The sequence below is a fragment of the Rhopalosiphum maidis genome, chromosome 2 (assembly GCF_003676215.2).
Source record: "Rhopalosiphum maidis isolate BTI-1 chromosome 2, ASM367621v3, whole genome shotgun sequence".
NCBI lineage: Eukaryota > Metazoa > Arthropoda > Insecta > Hemiptera > Aphididae > Rhopalosiphum > Rhopalosiphum maidis.
This window is the reverse complement of record NC_040878.1, coordinates 62,015,529-62,037,578: the sequence shown is the minus strand read 5'-3', so window position 1 is coordinate 62,037,578 and position 22,050 is coordinate 62,015,529. Positions and strand designations below refer to the sequence as shown.

Here is a 22,050-nt window from a genome sequence, read left to right as displayed (position 1 = left end):
TTTTGTTTATATATTATTTAGGATTGTCATTGGTTATAGAAAAAATATTTTAAAAAAATGGTATGAATTAGCCGACTCACTTTGAATTACTACTATAGGATCGTTTTTAAATTAAAAGAAATAATATTTCATTAATTGTTTGTCATAAAAATTTACAATAATAGTAAATATTCATATGTTTATAGATTATTGACTGAAAACTACTACACCAATGTTGACAGAGATTGTTCTCAGAGATATCAGTGTTAAGAAAGTTATTTAGAGGGTATTTTGAACTACGTTTGACAATACACCAAGTTTTATACCTATTTTATATAGTTATATCTTGTATCCTACCTCTTATCTGCCACAGGCGTGTTAGTTAGATTGGTTCACAAAGCAAAGTATACTGATGCCGATGGCGATTTACCCGTGAACTGAGATAGGTAGAACCTACACTGAAATCGACTACACCAATAATGTGCCATATTTTATATGTTTGATTATTTTATTCCAAGGAAGTCGGGTAATACAGCTAATATTTAAAATATTTTAGTACATTATACATGCTTTAATGCATTTATATATTTGTGCTCTAGTATACTTTTCCTCATATTATGCATTTGTGCTCTAGTGCAAAATGTCCACCACAACAATACAACAAAGCCAAGTACAATACCTACTGATTACATGATGGTAACATGGTAAAGAAATCGCTAGAAAAATTTCATGATGGTCCACATTACACTTTGAAATGAGTACCTACCAAAAACATTGAACATTTCATTTTACTACATAATGACCAAAACAATATATCTATTGATAGGTTACTATAATAATCGTTTTCCAAGGGACTTGTAGAACTATTTTACTAATAGTTAATATGGTATTATGTCCTATACATAAATTATATAGTATAAGACATTCGTTATTCCAAAAACAAAAAAAAAAGCAAGCAAGTGGGTATTGCTCTGCTGTATAGTATAGAGGTGGAGAGTAGGTCACTATAATGAATGTGTTAAATTTGAATGCAATTATGACAGGTATCATAGTATACGAATCTGAACGTATACGAGTTGTCAGTCTAGAATAATTAGTAGGATTTATTATATTATTAACTATATTTAAATTGTAATATATCGTTATTTTACGCGATTTCGTAAAAAGTTAAATTTCATACGCTCATAAATTTTTTTTTGTATTGACGCTAAAATTTTTCTTGACAGTTTGAAGAAAATGATATGGAAAACCTTGTGTTGGGTTTTTTAACCTTAGGTATAAATCACAAAATGTTATTAATTTTCAATTTCAACATTCCTTGCAAATTTTCGCGATTTTGACATATTTCGTAAACATTTTAACTTTAAATGCTTATAAATAAAAATTATGACTAACGATTTTTAATTTATTTTTAATATGAGAAGTACAATAAACTTTGTACTAAATTTTAAAAGTTTACAATAAGATCATAAAGTAAAAAGTTACATTTGTACATAATTTCTAGTAGAATTAAAAACAAAATATAGATTAAATTAAACAGGTAATATTGATTGGTACTTGACTAAATAAATGGGAATAGAATAATTATAGTCTATAGGCCCAAAGACAGCTCACGGATACCTTTACATTGCATTGCATTTATAAATGATTTAAAATCCTATCTTCGGATTTAGTTTGAAGGCACTCTAAGTCTATGTGTTTCATTGGTTGTTTTGTGTTGTCTAACTGAACACCGAAGGTCCTATTTAGTTTGTCTTAAAATAACAAGGTTAGTTGTCGTGTCCGTTATATCTATCTTTAAATGAAGTGATTCGCTTGTCTCCCAAATGTTAAGACGGAAAGCTATAATTATATAGCCTTATTCGTAGGTATTTAGGGTTAAATATCATTATTCACTTGTAACAGCATAGGCGTGCGCAGCCTCCGGCTTCAGGGGCAGCAAAAGATTAATTCAGCTATCTTCAAATTCACTATTAAAACCGGTCTATAGTTTTACTTTTTTTACTATTGAGTACTGGGTTTAGGTATCAAAATTAAAATTGTATTAGTTATTTGTTTTTTTGGATAAAAAGTTGTACAGTAAGATACTAAGCCACTAAAAGGTGTACTTTTCCACAAGCCCATAATTAATATTTATTATTTATAATATAATAAATATTTACGATTAAAAATCATGGCTATTTTATCTTAATAGTAGACTGCAGGTCTATTAGTTTTATACTAATAAATTCTATAATCATAAAATATTTATCTATACTTTACCAAAAAAAAAAAAAAAAATCATTTGTGGAAATATAATTTTACTGAGGCCCATTATTGAATATTTGCCGGCCCCGGTACCCCCAAAGAAAGTCCAGGAGTAGCATATGCTACCTCTGTTGCCCCCGTGCGCACGCCTATGTGTAACAGTACCTCTTTAATTTGGTTAATTCTATAAAAGACTGCCTTATCTTACCTCTTTATTTGACTTGATAGTTGATTTGTGATATAAGATCGATATGTATATCGCATAAATAAAATTGTTTAAGGTTTTTTTTTGTTGGTATAATTGCTGTGTATATATATTGAGGAGAAATGACAATGAACTTCGAAAGAGATTGTAATCTATAATTTTATTGTACTCCTAATTTTTTATCTACATAACAGATAAGTCAATCTGTATAATCAGTATTGGATAGTATAATCGACCTGATATATCTTTTGATTCTCCTCGTACATGGTACATCTACATACTAATACTTTAGTATATTCAATTTATTAATTATACATAATTATTTACTAATTTATAAATTCATGAAGTCATTGACCCCATTACCTATGGCAGTCAAATTGTATGCAGTGGTTAGTGGTATGGATTTTAACCTAAAGGGGCTGAAAAATAAAAACGTATAATAAGGGAGGCTAAAAGTGTCGATGGTAGGTTATGCCCTTCATCTAGTTGGACCTACTACTTCTGCAAGTCTATGAAGATTTATACTATTACAATCTAACCCAGGGGCGTCATTTAGGGGGAGGGTGCAGGAATAGCATTTGCCCGACCGGTGGCCGAATATAAACGGGTCGGGTTTTCTATAATCTTAATTCAACTGACTATTCTAAAATATACTATATATTATAGAAGTCTGTGTTATATCATAATATAATTAATACATACGTACTTAATACCTATAAGGACTGAGCCTTAAAAAAAAAGTAAAAAGGGCTAAATCGGTTTTTTTTTTGGTAGAAGTTTTCGGATCGGGCTTGGGCTTTTTCTCCAGAAATATTTTAAATTAGACCAAACCGGGATTTTTTTTTATGAAAAAATGTTTTGGACTGGATCGGACCAGACTAATAAAAATATATTTTTGGACCGAAACGGATTTTTTAAGAACAGGATGATTTTTGGCCTTTTCGGGCCGGGCAGTAAATTTATGACCTTTGCAGATCTATAGTTGATGTGAGTAAGATTTTTATGTTTTAATAAGTAATATGTTAACAAAATTGGATACAGTTTGTGTTATATAAATTATAAAAAAAATATGTGAAAATGAGAGTTGGGTTACCTAGCGAGCGCCTTCATTTTTATATTTACTTTTTTATAGTTATGATACACGCCAAATATACTCAATAGATGGCAACGTTGCACAATTTTCACATTTCACCTGATCTGAATCGGGTGCATACGGGCTATGATTTGGAGCGCAAATGTGCTACGATAAATAGGTTCGGGCGCAAATGAGTTGCGTCGTTTTGTACGAGACACAGACGTACTTTTCAAGTTAGTATTTATAAATTATAAGTATTAAACAAAATATTTTATTACTTTATATTTACTTAGAAATTGTAAACATTTAATAAAACAAATTTACTATAAATTTGCACTTTATCAAGGCATCAACGCATGTGCTGAAACAATTTAAGGTAAAATTGTAAAAAAAAAAAAACAAATTACGAAATGAAATATTTTTTTACTTAAATAATAATAACACAAATTGTCAAGAAATAAACATATTCACAGACTAAGTCGGTACAATTAAAATTTAGCTGAAAAAAAAAATAAAGCTAACGGTTTATAATAAGACTATTATTATAATTGGGAACATAATTAAGAAGACACCATTCGGCATACTTTACAGTCATGGCTGTTGACTCTTTAAATTGCATACACCTGCGCAAGTGCAACGCATAAAAATAATATGTAGTTATTGTGCCGGAGATGTTCGAAAGTCCGTCAAGATTATCTTATTCACCCAGCGACAAGCTTTGAACTCGTCGGGTCCCAGATATTTTTCAATAATCTTTTTCTGAAACAAAACAAAAAACTGCACCGATTAGTATAATAATACAAATAAAAAAGTGTTCATCAGACCAGCAGACTCGTAGAATCCACTGTTATGTCGTTGTCAACTACCAATTCACATAATATTTCAAACAGTCAAGGAACAGAAGGAACTTACAATGTCAACTACGGTTATTTATTGCCGCTGAACATGGGGCACGCGTATAGTACCAAGTAAGCAACATAAATTATATAATATAATACCTATATTTTATTTTAAGATAAAGTAACTATTAATAATATTTTCAATAGTCAGTACGAATATTAGTAGTAGTAATAATAATAATAATAATAATAATAATAATAATAACTATATATTATAATGTATTAATCACATATATTAATATAAATAGTAATTTTTCCAAAAGAAAACAAAATCGAAGCATTCGGCGTTCGACATCAACAACGTCATCTGCATTAGCGTTGCTGGCTTTTCTATTTTTTTTGAACATACTACAGGTAATACCAATAATAATAATAATAATCATACCTAATAAAAATTATACGCAACTGATCTGCTTATTTTATAATAATATGGATATGTAAAATATATAATATATTAAATACATATATATATATATATATATATATATAAGTGTGATAAATGCGTAACAGAAGTGGAAACTTGAATAGTTTTATTTTTTTGGTTTGGGCTTTAGAGATCGTTGGATGACAATAAACAAGGACCAGTGTTGATGACGCGCATAACAAAGCAGGCAGTAATACGACCGCGCAATGATTTCATTGAAGACAAACAAACATTTACTCATGATAATGTTATGGTTACAAAATTTGAAAACATTTATAATAAGTAGGTATTTTAAATAAAAATTATATTAATGGAATGAAATTGTGTATACTTACTGGTGTTAAGTTATAAGGTGATTAAATTTAATCCATTGTTTGATTTCTTGATTTCTTTATTTTATAGTATTGTTACAACTCAAACGAATATAATATAAAGTATGTAATATATATTTTTATATATACTATTGTATTCAGTATACCAAATAAAAGTAGATTAACAAAGGCATACAAATAGGTCTTAAATAATTTTTTTTTCAGTTATAAACAATAAAATATATACATTTAAAAATAATAAAAATAAATTTTGTTTAAAAAGTTAAACACATTAAAATATTTACATAATGAATTGATTATATATATTTTGTTTGTGTTAATTTGCTTTCACCTTGATCTCGGCCTAACATCCGATTCCAATCTGTTTGCCCAACAACAAAGCCTATAGCACGCATTTTTTCCTGTTCGCGCCGTTCTTCCATATCAGCCCAACGAACCTACACAGAAGTAAATGTTGAAGCAAGTAAAAAATGTATTAGCATTATATAGTTATCAGTTTATTTCTGTAAACATTGAGTAAAGATTACTTTGAAAAATTTAAGCGGTGTGTCTATTGATTAGAAATTGAATCTAATTTATCCCTTAAAACAGATTACTACTTGTAAAATTGTCTTACAGTTAAATTATTAAATTATGTACATATAACAAAATATAAATTATTGTAATTTAGGTTTATGGGATTCAAATTAAAATATTAATTATAAAAAATTCCCTTTTGTTCAAGTCATTGTGGTCCAAATTTGCAACACACAGACTACTTCCAGCCCTCGGAATTATAAACATGTATATTTTAATATTTAAAAAATTAAATAAATATTAAAGTTACATTGAGAATGACAATTAGAATAAATTAAAATTTCAAAATATTTATATATTATGAATAAGCAGGTATATAGGGGGGGAAGTTTCAGTCACTTCCCCGCATAAAAATAAATAACAATGATTAATGTCAGTTTTTGTTATTAACCCCCTCACAAATTTTATTTGTACGCGAGTTTGATTATGAATATATAATTAACAAAGTATTAGTAATTATGTACATAATATTTATATTGTTTACATACAAATAAAAATATTAATAATTTCATAATACAATTAAAATGAATGTATGAATTGATCAATTAAAATTTAAAATTATTGAACTAATGTGGTCGAAGTTATATAAATATTAAATTACATGATACATACCCTTTTTTTTCCATCATTTACGACTACTTGTTCACTAACGGAGTCATTATCTTCAGGTATTTGCAGCCATTCTTTAATTGAACTTTCTGCTTTTTTCTTACATAGACCATCCAATCTTTCTATAATACATTTATAATTTAAGTATTCAAATTGAATGTTCAATAATTGTAAAAGAGTAATTTGAATTATATTACTAATGCTTTTAATATATTTAAAAAAAAAAACATAAATGTTAAATTCATAAAGAAATGACAAAAAAAATAAAATAATGAAACGTACTCATCTTTTCTTCTTGTGGAATAGTATCAGTCCATTTGCAAGACAATAATTTCATGACGTCCTGTAGAAATATTAGCAACCAAAAAAAATAGTATAATATAAATGGTATCTTCTTGTTTTACAGTTTTTACAAGATGCCATGTTTTTAACAAACATTTTTATGTATTTTATTTATACAAATAAAAATAAACACTAATTTGAAACTAATTATGATATTCTTATGAAAATAAATATTTGGGGATACGTACACGAATGGTTAAATATAATTGTTCACACATTACAAGTGAAATTTTTTTTTATTTATTATTATTATTATTATTATTATTATTATAATAAACATGAACATTTGACGCAATTAATATTTTTGTTATTTAGCTTAGTAAAACATAAAATTTAGAATAGTACTCATGATTTTTCTTCTTCAATAATATTTTGTACATTATCATAATAAATGTTTTATTTTTAATAAATTTTATAAAATAGTAGTTACCTCTTCTTCAAATTCAATATTTCTATTCTCTTCAGAACTTCTGTCGTCAATGGCCTCATCGCCTTTATCCACTTCCATTTCAATATCTGAGACATCTTCCATTTCCATCTAAATTAATAATAGATTATGTCTTTAATACATTAAAGATATAAAATAGTATTTTAAATTTTAGTACCTCGTTTTCTGAAGGTGAAAGTAATGACCTTATATCCAACAGTATTTGATCAGAAGGTGTTTTAACCCAAGATCTCATTATACTATTAATATCATGAGCTGTTCTATTATGAATATTATGTTTGATACACAAATCAATATCAGATTCTAATTCAATAATATAGACCTAAATAGGTATATTGAATTAATAAGAATATAATTTTATCACTAAACACTTACAACAATGATAAAATATTTCAAATTTGATCATTTTTGTAGAAAAAAAATAAAATAATAAGAGATTATTAAATTATGTACCTAAGGAATTTTTTATTCTAAAATAAATCTAATAGATTTCTATAGGTACACAAATATATTATACTTAAGATTAGTTTTGTTTTAAAAATAGGTCTGGGACAGGGGCGTGCTCACAAGGGGTTTACCTCCCCCCATCATAGGATGATTTATACCAAGGTGTTACTAATAAATAACAATATACATAACTAATATACAATTTTTTTTTAAACAAAATTAATGATTTAATATTATAATAATTAACAAGCACTTGCAGGTAAATGCAAGAATATATACATATATATATTATTAAATCATCTGAGTATTAGTCAAAAATACATATCCTCTCTCCTCTTTCAAAAAAGTTGAGCACACCACTGAGGCAAGATGTATAAAAACCACGGTACAACATAATAAGAAATAATATTTAAGGGTTAGGCCGATATAACCTTTTAACGATACTCTGATATACTTAAAAATAATATAATTAGCAAAAACTGTAAATTTATGTTAAAATAAAACTGAAACCAATAAATGATATCTGATAACAATTATGTTGCATATTTGCCTTGATTATTGATAAAAATATATAAATTAGTCATTATTAATTAAATATTCTTTACATATCAGTTTATAATAATTCCCTTTAAAGTACTAACAAAAATAATAAAATAATATTAATAATAAATAATTATTTTCCTTATTAATCAAATTATTAATTAAATAATGAACATATAGAAACTTTCAAAATAAATATTTTTCAAATAAATAAAAAACAAATAACAAATAAGTAATAACTATGTCCATCTTAACAGTTTTAAACATAGCACAATTAAAAATAAGAAAAAAGGTAAAAACCAATTAAAACAATTAATATTGTAAACTAAAAAAATGTAAGTTATTTATATAAAAAATATAGGTAGTTTAAATATTTTGTTTAATTGTGATATATTGCTATCAGACTTATCAATAAATAATTGTAAGCATAAATATTTATGATATTATAATATTGGTTTTGGAAACAACTAATAACAATAAGACCAATACCACTAATATTGAGTATCGCTTCAAGAATCGGCCCATCCCTAAATGAATAATACACTTACAGTAAACCCATTCATTCGGGAAATCTCTATTATTTCTTTATAATATGACACTTTATTATTAATGGCATCAATAATATAAAATGAAAAATAATTTTCCAAAATTTTTTTTTTAAATGCTTTTATAAAGGACGTTCGGTATAAATTTTCATTGGCAGAATCATGTTCATATTCCATAACCTAAAAAATTAGAATGCACATAATCAATAAAAAAATATTTGTTATTGTTTTTATATTATCATTAATCATTATTAGTTATTAGTAAAATATATAAATTACATTTTGCTGTAGTTGTGATGTTTTTTTATTAATTTAAAAACACAAAACAAAATCATTTTAAATTTAATTAAATATAAGTATATTACAAAATATAGAGTAGATTAATTTTTAAACATAGGGTAATTTAAATGTGATAGCTATATAATTATTTGTGACATTCCCAGCTGAAATAAGTAAAACCATACAAATATGCTCTAAAAAATAGCAAAAAATGCCCTAATACTTTTTTTGTTTTTTACATAATTTGGTAATTTATTACTAAAAACAGTTCTTATACTAATTATATTACCTTTCTTTCTACTTTTTTGTTGGTTTCTGGATCAATTTCAATTTTTGTTACTTCTGTCATGAAATAATCGTCTAATGATAATATTCTAGGAGCTTGACCTCCCATTGCTAGTTCTTTCTCCTACAAAAGAAAAAATCAAAAAATTTAAAAAACTTAATAATATAATAATATAATAAATTCATAATTTACAAACTTTGATTAGTTTTGCAACGTGTGATTTTCCTGAGCCGGGTAAACCTCTTAGTATTATAACTATTTTAGATGGTCTATTAAATCGACCAGGTGGACATAATAATGTCTCAATGGTTAATAACTGTCGATTAGATGATTTTTCTATTTCATTGACCTGAGACACTTTAGGTGGAGATGACGCACATTTATCAATAATTTCAATATTAGGCTGCCGTTCTTTTTCCTTATCCTTCTCATCATCCAAAATTGTTGTAGTATCTCTTGTAATAGATGTTTCTTCAATAATTTCATCTTTTTTATTATCAACATTTGATTCCACTTTATCTGAAGAAATATCTAAAAATTATATAATACAAATTATTTTTATTTCATTTCGTAGTTTATATTTTTATAAGATATATCAACAGACCATTTACGCTCACTGTTGGGTTCATAACTAATGTTTCTTTATTTTTATTTAAATCATCATCAGTATGATCTTGGATAGAATCTAAGAAAAAAAAAAATACTTAAATCTTATTAAGTCATGGGTAATATTGCTTATTTCAATTATAATATTATACTATAATAACCGTATATTTATCACAAATATATAGACTGCTAGTAATAAAACTTAAACCATTTTAAAGCAATTTTATATTGATAGGATGTAACTACATAAAATATTAATTTTGAAAATCAAAATATCTTTATAATAGTATTAAGAAGACACTATTCTCCTACGTATCTATGTCTTACAAAAGTAGAACATAGCAAATTTGTGTTTAATTTGTGAATTGGATAATGTTCAAACTTAAAGGTAAAATCATATGTAATCACTTGTAGATGGTTTTTTTTATATTTTAGAATTATAGCCTATAGGTATGTAAAAAATTAAAATATAAAAATGCTAATAATTCATTTAAAGACTATAAATTTGTAGATTATTTGTTTTAAATTTGAAATTAACAAAAATTACCTTCTTGTTCAATTAAATCCCTTGTACGATTTGAATTTCTTCTGCTATAACCTGAAATTTTTTTTTTATTATATTGTTTAACATACCAATAATATTTTTACTTAATTTTATTAAATAATTAGATAGAATTAATAGAAATGGATAAAACCAGTCATATATATATATACTCACATTCAATATGTATTAAGTTGTAAAAATAAGTTTAATAGAACATCTTTTCCATCATGAAACTCATTTGATTTGTGAAAATTTAATTATCAACTAAGTCCTACCTGTTTGAGTTTGAGCTAATACAATTATGTCCAAATAAGTGTTAAATTAGTAGACTTGCCTAAATAGTTATGGTAGGCACGGCAAAAAATTTTAAGACCTTTGTTAAAGTGATTTATCTGATGATATTTTATGATAGCCACATTAAAAAAGCCCTTCTCCCCTAAGTTTTAAGAAAAATAACTATACAATAATTAATAATTTGCAACCCTCATATCAATGTTTGTCAACAATTAAACGAATGCTTCATTTTTATGATATTTCACTTAGATATATATACATAGATCAATGATTCCCAACGTGGGCGCTACCGCCCCCTTGTGGTCATTTTATATTTTGAAGGGGGCGTTTTTATGAGGGGTCGCTAATCTATCATTTAAATTTTTTTTGTTTATAACTGATTGTAATGAAATATATAACTGTGTAGAATAAAAACTCATTTAAAATACCAAATGTAATCCACAAAATTATGTAGGTATAATATGTATAGAATATAGACACTTAAATAACATCAAAATAATTATCTTATATTCTTATCGGACTATAGATTCTAGATACTAGGCAGGTACTTGACGTTATTATTGTCTTATCGGAGTTAACGTATAGATTCCGATTAGCGGCTAATCAATAGTCAGATATCATTTCGTTAGCAGGAAACCATCAACCTCAAGGCAGTCATTAGTCACATAAGTATTTATCAAATTATATAATTCATATTATTAGTAGGTATTTAAATTTAAAATTAACTAAATTGTAGCGTTAAAATGTTAAATGATATTTTGTCTTAAATTAAATAGCTTATTAAAAAAATAAAACGTTTATAATTTTAAAAAATTGATGGGGAGGAGGGGCGGTGTGAGATTTTTGAAACCTAAAAGGGGCGTCGAGTAAAAAAAGGTTGGAACACTGACATAGATGATGAGACTTATGTCTTTTACAGATTTATACATAATATACTACTGTTATATATACAAGAATTATATGCATTTGCTATAAAATAATAGGAGTTGAATTCATAAGCAGTCTAGATTTTTAATTTATCCATTTCTATACTAACTTTTTATTTAATATGTTAAATGATAGTTGTACAAACCTCTATCTTGCCATGGTAGTATGCGTTTACCTCCATGTTTATAATCATAAATTCTAATGGGAACCACAGTTTCCATTGATAACCCTAAGCATAAATATATTTAAAAAAGTACACTAATTAGTTAATATATAAATATTAAATTTAATGTAACATTACCTGGAATTACTTTTAATGTAGGTAAATGACGATAATCAAATATTTTAACTGGATCGATTGGCTGTGCTTCTTCATATAGTTGTTTTGTAGTAGGAAGTGGAACTATTAAATCTTTAATTGGTTCTTCACTTTTAGTATAGTTGTCATCCCATTCTATATTGGGTTTATTGGTATTGTTACCGAAATGTCCTCTTGAAAGTGATCCATCTCTGAATGAATTAAAATTTCCCCTTGAGAAGGGTGCCCCTCTAGAAGAATTATAATTACCTCTTGAAGGTGGCCCACCTCTAAATGAGTCATAATTTCCTCTTGAGGATGGCCTACCTCTGAAGGAGTCAAAATTTCCTCTTGAGAGAGGCCTATCTTGAGATGATTCATAATTTTCTCTTGGAGGTGGCCCACTTTTAGTTAGTTCATAATTACCTTTTTGCGAAATAAAATTATTTTCATCAATAATGGGTTTATTTGAATACTCTTCAATATTATTATTTGAAAGTGATGTTCCCATGGAAAATCTTTGATCTGTATTTCTTGTATTAATTTGAGTTTTAAAGTAATCATCTTCATTATTTTTTAATGTTGGCATTTCTTGAGAATAATTTTGATTAATATTCCTAGAAAATTGGGAATTTGATAGGACATATTTATTTTCAGTATTTCTCATGATTTGAGATTCTCTTGATTGACGTAAGTAATCATCATTAAAATGTCTTGTATCTGATTGTTCTCTAGAATAATGATTTTCATTATACATATTTTTGTGTTGTTTATTTGAAAACTGTTCGTCTTCATTTTGATCATCAAATGATTCTGAACTAAATTTTTTATGTGCCTCCATATATTCATTTTCTGGATCATCTTCTTCGTCAGCAATATTCCAGTTTCTTTCATATCTAACAAATCAAAAATAAACATCAACTTATTAGATATTATTTCATTATTTTACTAAATATTTAAATTAATACCTATCTGGTGCATCATTCTTAGTTTCCGAAAAGTTTCCTGTGTCATCTAAAATAATTAAAGAATAAATAATTATTTTAAAATTACTTAACAACAGTGGCGTGTTTACAGGGTATGCCGACTAGGCCCGGGCCTATTCAATTTTTATTTGACTGTTTGGTTTTTTTTTTTTTATCAAAAATAAAAATGTTACTATTAAATATTAATTATTCAACATTATTATCATACCCATATCCCATACAATAAGATAAATCTTCCCTAATAAACAGTAATAGTTATAAACACACTAACACGCTACAGAACAAAACTGGCCTACTCAATTATTTTTTTTTTTTTATTTTCAAATAATTATAATTTTTGTACTTAATAATTTTCCTGTTATTTGATAAATTCATAAAAAATATAAGGTAACTATATAATATTAAAGCATTATGATTTATAAATGTTATAGAAAAATCTGCTTCATTCATGTTTTAATAATATTATTAATTAAAAAGAAGATGTTATTTTAAAACAAAAAATTATTATATTTACCAAATCTATAAATAATATAATAAAATATATAAATATTAGATTCTGAACTAAGTGAGAAATGTATTGATTTTACAATGATGTATGTTTTTTTTTTTGTGCCTGTAATCACGTTTTAGAGTAGAAATAATGCTTTGATTTTTGACTTCAGCCAGCCCCTCTTTGAAAAGAAAAAAATTTCCAGTAATTTTCAAAAGAGTTCAGAAAAACCTAAAAAAGTGATAGAAAAACGAGAATTTTTAGGCATAATCAGTTTTTGACAAAATCAATTTTTTTTATTTTGCTGTAACTCGAAAACGAATCATTATATATACTTAACATTTTCACAAAATGTTTATATAAGTGTTATCTATTTATGATTAAATATTTCAATTTTTATTTATTAATTTATATTAAAATTTTATATCAAAATATTTTGACCTTTTTTAAGCTATTCATAGACAATTGAAATTTTTGATGTTTCTAAGTTTTTTTTTTTTAATACCAAAGTCAAAAATGAAAGCACTAAAATTAATACATCCATCACTCTGACCTCTGACTCTGTTCAGAATCTAAAATAATGACATTGAAATTTTAGAGTTATATTATTATCCATGTTTGATTAAAAAAAAAACAATAATTATTATGTATTAAAAAAAATAATATGGAGGTTGAATCAATATTTGGAATTCAAAAATATCCATGTAAAAAATGTCTAACTATTGTTACTATTGTAACTCGACTATTTTTAGGCTTAGAGAGTTGGTTTAACCTCTTTACACTGTAGTGTAAGCAGTATATAACGTTGGCAATATTTGATTAGAATAATAAATTTTAAATCTAAATGCATGATTTATACATAAAATGTAATAGTAGTCTAATCACTTTTTCATACTAATATCTAATTATATTCAACATGACATTTTTCTAACATAAATTATTTAGAACAAACTATAAATGCATAATTTTTAATTTTATCTATTACAATATACATCTTACCTAATGAAATGGGTTTAACTAAGTTCAGGCTCAACAAAGAAGGTGGCTTTGAAGGTGTTGTGTTCAAACATGGTTTTGATTGTTGATAAGGAGTGTTAGATTTTTCTGGTAATCTGCTGAAATTGTTAAAGTCGGAGACATTTCCTTGGTTATAACCGTGGAAGTTACTTGATGATGAATTAAAATTTCTGTTATATGATTGATCATCGGGGAGTTTATTACACAGTGAACTAGTTTCGCTTGATAGTTTATTATAGGATCCTTCCAATAATGGTCTTCTATAATTAATACTAGATGAATTTTGTGAACTGTTATAATTTGAATTAGGCTTATCTCCATCATATGATAGTCGAGAATCAACATCAGTTTGTTGACTAAAGCTAGATATTGAGCTGTTATCAACATCTGGTGGTAATTGATTATGATATGCTCCAGGATTATTATATTTTGACCAATTAGAAGAATTTTGGTACATAGATATAGGTGGTTGATTCATTTTGTCATGAGATATATTAATTGGATGTGAGTTTAATGTTGAAAGGTTTATAATACTTTTTGGAAAATTAAATGGCTTGTCATCTGGTGTTTGAATTGGTCTAATTTGATTTTGTGGAAGAATTCTTGATACATTTAGAAATCCCTTTGATGAATTTTCATTATTACTAGCTAAATCCAATCCAGGTATTTGATTTTCAGATTTTGATGATGTTGTTAAATTATTATGCTATACAAAAAAATTAAAAATACATTATTTATGAACTGTTTTAAGTTTTCAAGCATTTTAACTTATGCAGGCCATAAAATATATTACAGATCTTGTTTAAGATTTATTTATTTATATCAAAAATTAATTGTAAGCAATGATTTATCATAGAAAAAGTACAAAATAAAATTTTGTGTTTGTAAAAGTTCAAATGTATTTTTGAAATATTTCCCTCAGTTAGTTTTCACTTTGCAAAATAAAATATACATTGCTAGAAAAACCAAAAACTATTCTATTTTTTGTTACAACATTTTTTTATCCTCCCCCCTGCATAAAAAAATACATCAATGTCAAAATACAGACATTATTCATTAAAAAGTGGTAACAACATGAAATAAGGTGATAATCATCCCCTCTTAACTAACTATTAATTGTTTCATAATTTTCAATTTTTTTAATAAAAAAAAAAAGTTATTTATGAGTCATCAGAATGTTTAACTTGAAAATAATTTACAACTAAAAGTTGAATAGGCTTTTACATTTATGTATACTCATATATTCTACTCGTATTTCCTATAACTATACTTCTCATAGCCCTACAATAATGGGCAGTAATATAGAGTAACCATAAAAATAAAATAAAAATATGGAACATTTTAATTACCCATCTAAATATAATAATATAAAATTTTCAATCATGTTTTGATGCAGCTGATAATGCCAATAAATAGTTTTTCACTGTTTTAGTATGTTTTTTTTTTATCTAAACATTTACCATGTTCTATAAAAAATACTGATTCACATATTGTACCAAATATTTACCCAACTTCATCAGCATCTTTTAAAAAAGATATTATAGTCCACAACACGTACACATTTGATAATAAACTGACTGCGGCAGGTGGGATTGTACTTAATTAGATGATGACCAGTATAATAATAATAATATTATGTACGTTTTACGTTTTGAATAACAATATGATATTAAGTTTTATATTTTCTACCCGCAACAATTATAGTCAAAACAAGAATACAAAAATATCATCAAGAAATATTAAATTTGAATATTCTATTGAATATTGACATACAAAATATCATAGAAAAAAACGATTTTTTTAAAAACGGAATTAACATGGGACAGGCTTAAAAAAATGTGAAGAAAATGTGTCTAGTATAATTTTTGTCAAGGGGTAAAGGGGACACAAAATTGAAATACGGGACATATGGTCACCCTATAGAAATACAACATATAAAAAAGTTTAGAAAAAACAAAATTTTAATCTAACTAAATAAATTTGATAAATATAACTATTTGATTAGTTCTGCAACTTGGTATATATTGGTGGGTGTGCAAGCAAATAATATAGGGCCCATAGCCAAGGACCTAATAGTTATACCTAATAGTTCCTTAAAAAAATATAACTTGCTGTTTGTAGCTATGTACATGATTATATACAGATGGACGAGGAGCAAAATTAGCTGAAGCTCCTAAAGCCTATAGGTTTGGTTTTTTTATCTCATTGGGATAAAATTGAGAATTTAGGAAATATCAATGTTTTGTATAAAACTATTAATATGAAAATATCTTTCATGTACCATTATTTTTTAAGCATAATGCTCACCCAGTTTTTATGCTTAAATTATGCATATATTCAAATTCTGATTTTTTGAATTTTTAAATGTTATTAAAGACAATATTTTTGAGTACTTAGATTTTTCACAACATTTAAGGAGTATCCTGTGGCGATAACAACTTAATTTTTTTAAATGAGAACATAATACATGTTTTATGTTTTAAAACAAAATGTGATCGGGTAATTTTTCTGAAAATGTTTATGTATTGTACTTGTAATTAGAACAAAAACTTCTAGAGTTACCTATTTTACTTTAAATACTAAGAAATAAAGATAAATGATAATTGTCCATGTTTTTAAAATTGTCAGGTTGCAAAATTAATCCATAAGCATTTAGTAATAAGCAAAAATTATTAACGAATATTTTATATTGCATACCAAATTATTTTTAGTATAATAGATTATTATCTTTATTCCTTAGTATTTAAAGTAGAATAATTCCGGAAGTTTTCGTTCATATTTTGGTTACAATACGTCAACATTTTCAAAAAAATTACCTGACTCACATTTTGCTTTAAAACATAATTTATGCTCTCATTTGAAAAACCAATGTTTTTATCCCCATAGGATATTCTTTAAATGTTGTGAAAAATCTAAGTACTCAAAACTATCATCTTTAATTACATTTAAAAATTCCAATAATCAGAATTTGAAAGTATACATCGTTTAAGCATAAAAATGGGGTGAGCATATTTAAAAAGTTACCTTATTATTATTATATAGCATACTTAAATGAAACGTGTTGTGGCGGGTAGCGCGGTGCGATAAACTATTAGACATACGTTAATTTTATACAAAATCCTTCTATTTTTAGATAATAAATAAATAATTGAATAATAAAAACACAAAATTTTTATTATTAATATTATTAAATAATAATGCTCCTATAGTCTAAAAATTTCTTATTCTGATGAGACATTATATATAATAAATTGTAACTATAATAAAATATAGAAAAACAGTTCCAAATAGTTCAGCCACAGACCTATTGTAATAAATTAATTTGGAGCCCGGGGGTATTTTACATCCCTAGCATCCCCAGTAGTTGCGGCACTGTGTTTGTCATTAAACAAAAAAATGAATATTATATTTAAACTAAAAAATATAATAAAAATTGTAATTTAATAATTACTGATTGATGTAATGGAGGTGGTGGTCCTGGAGGTGGTTCATTAGTTAAATTTGAAACATTTGACATCGTGGGATTGTAACCTAATCTTTGCTGGGGTAGTAATTTATTTTCTTCCACTTGAATAGCTTCTTTCTATTATATACAAAAAAATATTGTTAAATACTATTTAAAAATTGTAGTGAGTTTTATCAATATCATAATAATAATTACATTATTTTAGTATTAATAGTAACTAATAAGTTTACCTTCTTTTCAACTAATTTTAGTTCCCTCTTTTTTTTTAATACTTCACACTTCTGTTTTAAATGATCACGCCAATTTATCCATTTTTTTTCATACTCTAAATACTGAACCTAATTAAACACAATTATATTAGTATAAATTTAAATACAATTTCAAAACACGATTAAAAACATTTTACTTTATCTGGATGGTTTTTATTTTGTTCTTTCCACTTAAGAAATTGTTCTTCCCATGATTTAAACTGTTCCTCAAATAAAGCCTCAGTTTCATCACTTAATTCAATTTCTTTTTTATTGTTGCCTATATCAATTTTTATTTTTTTTTCACTTTGAAATTCAGGTTCTAATCCTCGTTTCATTCCAACTTCATTATTTATTGTGTTCTAATAATAACATTTATTATCATTATAGTTCTTAAAAAAAAAAATATGCCATGGTGTTTACGATTACTTGTAGAGATTGATTAGATAGTGGTAAGGGTGGTCCTGGTTGATGATAAGAATAGTGTTGATTTTGAAATGCAATTGGAGGGGGTTGTGACAGTGGTAATGATTGACTTGGAGGCATTGGAGGAGGCACTGGTTGTGTAGTTGCTGAAGAAATTTGTCCAGTCTAGTAAAAATTGAATAAATAAAATACTATAGAAAAATAAAATATTGTCAATATTAAAAAGATTAAATTAATTAAATAATGTATGGGCCTGGCTTTTAACAACATATAAGATACATATAAAATATTTTATTATTTTAACTGTATCCCATATAACAATTAATAAATAAGCAGATAAATATGTAATAATTACATTGTTTATGTATAATAATATGTTGGTTAAACAAAAATATAATGCTAGTAATTTGAAAAACTATTGTATTTTTAAATTATCTATAATTAAAAGCACATTTTCATTTAAATTTATTTATATATAGTATAAAATAAATAATGTAACAAAGTAGATACTTCAAAAACAAAACAACCGTTTTCAGAAATGATATACTGATATTGATTCATGTATATACAATTTTAAAATACTTTACAAAACCTATTTGAGAAATAAATGATTGATAATATATTTTTAAATAACAAACCTGTTGTTGCCATTGTTGAAATTGTTGTTGCCATACCTCCCATCTTTTCCATTCTTGCCATTTTTGCACCATCTGAAATAAAATAATAAAACAAACTAATTAATTGTAAGGTTTAAAAATTAGTATATCTAACTTACAGCAGGATCTATTGCATTTGGTTGAAGTGGTTGATTCATCTATAAATTGGAATACATAATATATTTTTGTACTTATACAATTAAAGAATTAAATACTATTTAAGTATATATGACCTTTAGATTGATACAAGCAACTAGTTTAATTTTTGTAGTATATAAAATGGAAGTTTTATAAGTTTAGATACCACAAAAAAAAAAAATTGTTTTTATTTTCTATTTGATAATTAAATCTACAATTAATAGGTATAAGATAAGAAAGTATGTGGATCAATAGTGAGATATGGGAGATTGCCTAATATTAGACCTAGGGACCAAAGTATGAATATGAGTGCTAATGTAAGCTAATTATGTTTTATTTTAATTTATGATATAATCAAAGCCAGAGGCGCAACTAGAAAAAAAAATTGGGTGTAGGGAGTAGTTATAACCCCTTAACTTTCCCTGATTGTACCACTGGCTTTAACTATATCATAAAAATTAAAATTAAATATAATAAGAGATTTCTGCACAATGTTAGTTATTTGTCAATATTTTTTCTAATTATGCTCATATTTGTATTAAATATCTATAAATATCAAATACTAAGTAAATTTGTTTTAGAAATAATGTAAAATCATTATTTTATTTCATTTAAATATAAACTAAATATGGCAAAAACCTATAGGTGCACAACTAAAAATTCTGCAATACAAACAACAAAACATAAGGACTTAGATAATACTTTTATAATTTATTCTAATATTAAAAATAACAGAATGGATTATTCTAAACGTAAAATTTTCTATGATAGTGACAACATAAGCAGGTATAAATATATTAAATTGATATGATAGTAAATGTAATACTTATGTTAGTCTTAACATATAATGTAATATATATTATTATATATCAGTATTTTTTTTTTTGTAAAGATATTAAACAATTATTATTTAAGCAAGAAAGAACTTAATTAAAAAAAAACATTACTTTAATAGGTATTCATAAAATATTACCTATTATATAAGCGCAAGTGTAGAGGAGCAGGGGGGGGCAACTACCCTCTTCATTTGGTGGTGCTTTTTTGAAAATGTATTTTAGAGAAGTAAATGGTTATTTTTTAAAAAAAAATTTGGTGAATACTGTTATCTCACAATGTAAATTATATTTTCTATTTTTATTTGATATATTTTATTATACTTTATATATGTGAGCACAACGTAAATTTTTTTTTTAATATGTGGGTATTGAATGCTTTTGTTTTGCTCCCCTATAATTTGAATTAGTTTGCGCCTCTGTGTATAAGTTGGAATTTTTACATAAATTTGCTAGCTTTTTGATCACATAAAAAGTGTTTATAATGTTTTGAAATGTAAGCTATACGTCTATACTTCTATCTGAAGACCATAGAAAATGAAAATTATTGAGTATTAGACCACCACCCTTTTTAACAAATTTCTGAATAGGTCAATATATAAATAATCTAATATATAAATAAGAAAGAAATTAGAATAAACCATCTTTTTTTGTTTTAATTTTACTAAATAAAGTGTAAGCAATATAATGAATAACATTTGTTGTATAATTAAAGAACTATTACTTACAGAAATATTTTGCATAGTATTTGCACCAAAAAATGAATAAGTCTGCATATTGTTTTCATAACTGTTAACTATAGGCTTAGTAGATGTAGGCGGTGGAACTGAAGTAGTCCATGGCGTTGGATACATTTTGTTTTACTATAAATACATATTGATACATTTAAAATATAAATAAAATAATTATTATTGGAAGATACTTACAATAATTATTGTCTGTTATAATTTTTGTAGTCTGACAGTCTAGGTATAACTTAAATATTTTAGATTAGTATTTGTTTAGTACACATTCATTATTGAAAATAAACGTCATAATATTTGACGTTTGTATATGTAATAGAAGACTAGCTATGTAATTTCCATTATTTATTATCTAAAAATCAAAATTTGGAAAACTTTATTCAGCGATTTATGATGTACACTATAACTAAACAGTAAACGAACGACAATTAATAAGAATGAAAAACCAAGTACCAAGATGAATAAATTCAATGTTTGTGTTTAAAAGTAAGATACCTATAACCACATCTACCAGGATTTTGGTTTTCTATAAATTTGATAACAGAAAATAATAAACCCATAGAGGCATAGGCCCACAAATCTATAAAATATTTTATATATCTGTGCATACACCATAGAAAAGATATACACCTTATACATTATAGTACGGTCTTATATTAGGTCTCATATGATCTAAGGGTCTATGAATATATATAAGAACAAACCATAGATAATAAATAATAATAATTTATTATCTACGGAATAAATAGAAAAATTAAACAGTGATATCGTAATAATATTAAAATTTATTATAATAATTGTTGTGTTAAAAAAGGAGCGCCGCGCTAGAATTTAAATTTTTTAAAGGGGAAAAAAGGACGCCAATATATTTTTGCACCTAGGGCGCCAAAATTGTAAATACGCCTGTGTACACATCAAACTGTATTGAAGTATCCAGTAATATTACTTTATTGGAATTTATCTAGTTTAGCGCCAACTAACTTTTCAATTTTTTTTTATTGAGATCTACGTAAATCAACGTTTTAAAAATGATGATGCAAAAAATATTTTTTCAATAATCATTATTATAATCTTATGAAGTTCATGATTTATAGGTTTTTATTACGCATGCGTACAACGCTCTAGTTTACCTACTGCGTATTTTA

The 22,050-nt window shown here is 25.6% G+C and overlaps 2 protein-coding genes across 6 annotated transcripts; one reads left to right on the top strand and one right to left on the bottom strand.

Annotated features, from left to right (window-relative positions):
• Nucleotides 1-3,909: 3,909 nt before the first annotated feature.
• LOC113551273 lies at nucleotides 3,910-21,354 on the bottom strand. Of its 4 annotated transcripts, none has more exons than XM_026953425.1 (23): nucleotides 21,089-21,354; nucleotides 20,891-21,025; nucleotides 19,311-19,349; nucleotides 19,174-19,245; nucleotides 18,539-18,700; nucleotides 18,268-18,471; nucleotides 18,092-18,199; nucleotides 17,847-17,978; nucleotides 14,378-15,101; nucleotides 12,871-12,916; nucleotides 11,906-12,798; nucleotides 11,750-11,833; nucleotides 10,387-10,437; nucleotides 9,838-9,918; nucleotides 9,430-9,764; nucleotides 9,237-9,356; nucleotides 8,672-8,848; nucleotides 7,294-7,458; nucleotides 7,119-7,226; nucleotides 6,629-6,689; nucleotides 6,350-6,468; nucleotides 5,165-5,598; nucleotides 3,910-4,265 (listed from the first exon to the last, which is right to left on the bottom strand). In XM_026953425.1, the coding sequence occupies exons 2-22, from the start codon at nucleotides 21,014-21,016 to the stop codon at nucleotides 5,458-5,460; spliced, it is 3,948 nt and encodes a 1,315-aa protein (XP_026809226.1). In that variant the 5' UTR covers nucleotides 21,017-21,025; nucleotides 21,089-21,354; the 3' UTR covers nucleotides 3,910-4,265; nucleotides 5,165-5,457. The 4 variants fall into 4 exon arrangements, with proteins under 4 accessions (XP_026809226.1, XP_026809225.1, XP_026809227.1 ...); XM_026953424.1 differs by having other exon boundaries at nucleotides 18,533-18,700; nucleotides 21,089-21,337; XM_026953426.1 differs by lacking the exons at nucleotides 5,165-5,598; nucleotides 6,350-6,468; nucleotides 6,629-6,689 and having other exon boundaries at nucleotides 3,910-4,283; nucleotides 18,533-18,700; nucleotides 21,089-21,337.
• On the top strand, nucleotides 4,282-5,158 carry LOC113551274. Of its 2 annotated transcripts, none has more exons than XM_026953429.1 (3): nucleotides 4,282-4,474; nucleotides 4,669-4,759; nucleotides 4,960-5,158. In XM_026953429.1, the coding sequence occupies exons 1-3, from the start codon at nucleotides 4,356-4,358 to the stop codon at nucleotides 5,113-5,115; spliced, it is 366 nt and encodes a 121-aa protein (XP_026809230.1). In that variant the 5' UTR covers nucleotides 4,282-4,355; the 3' UTR covers nucleotides 5,116-5,158. The 2 variants fall into 2 exon arrangements, with proteins under 2 accessions (XP_026809230.1, XP_026809229.1); XM_026953428.1 differs by having other exon boundaries at nucleotides 4,654-4,759.
• Nucleotides 21,355-22,050: the final 696 nt, after the last annotated feature.

What these genes read in the sequence shown, in the direction of transcription:
- LOC113551273 (XM_026953424.1), bottom strand. Translation starts at nt 21,016, where the DNA reads ATGTATCCAACGCCATGGACTACTTCAGTTCCACCGCCTACATCTACT. An exon ending in CAAATGCAATAGATCCTGCT is followed by an intron (nt 19,246 to 19,310) that starts GTAAGTTAGATA and finishes ATTTTATTTCAG; the next exon opens with ATGGTGCAAAAATGGCAAGA. An exon ending in TACATTAAAAGTAATTCCAG is followed by an intron (nt 11,834 to 11,905) that starts GTAATGTTACAT and finishes ATTTATGCTTAG; the next exon opens with GGTTATCAATGGAAACTGTG.
- LOC113551274 (XM_026953428.1), top strand. Translation starts at nt 4,356, where the DNA reads ATGTCGTTGTCAACTACCAATTCACATAATATTTCAAACAGTCAAGGA. An exon ending in GGGCACGCGTATAGTACCAA is followed by an intron (nt 4,475 to 4,653) that starts GTAAGCAACATA and finishes TAATATAAATAG; the next exon opens with TAATTTTTCCAAAAGAAAAC. An exon ending in TTTTTTTGAACATACTACAG is followed by an intron (nt 4,760 to 4,959) that starts GTAATACCAATA and finishes TTTGGGCTTTAG; the next exon opens with AGATCGTTGGATGACAATAA.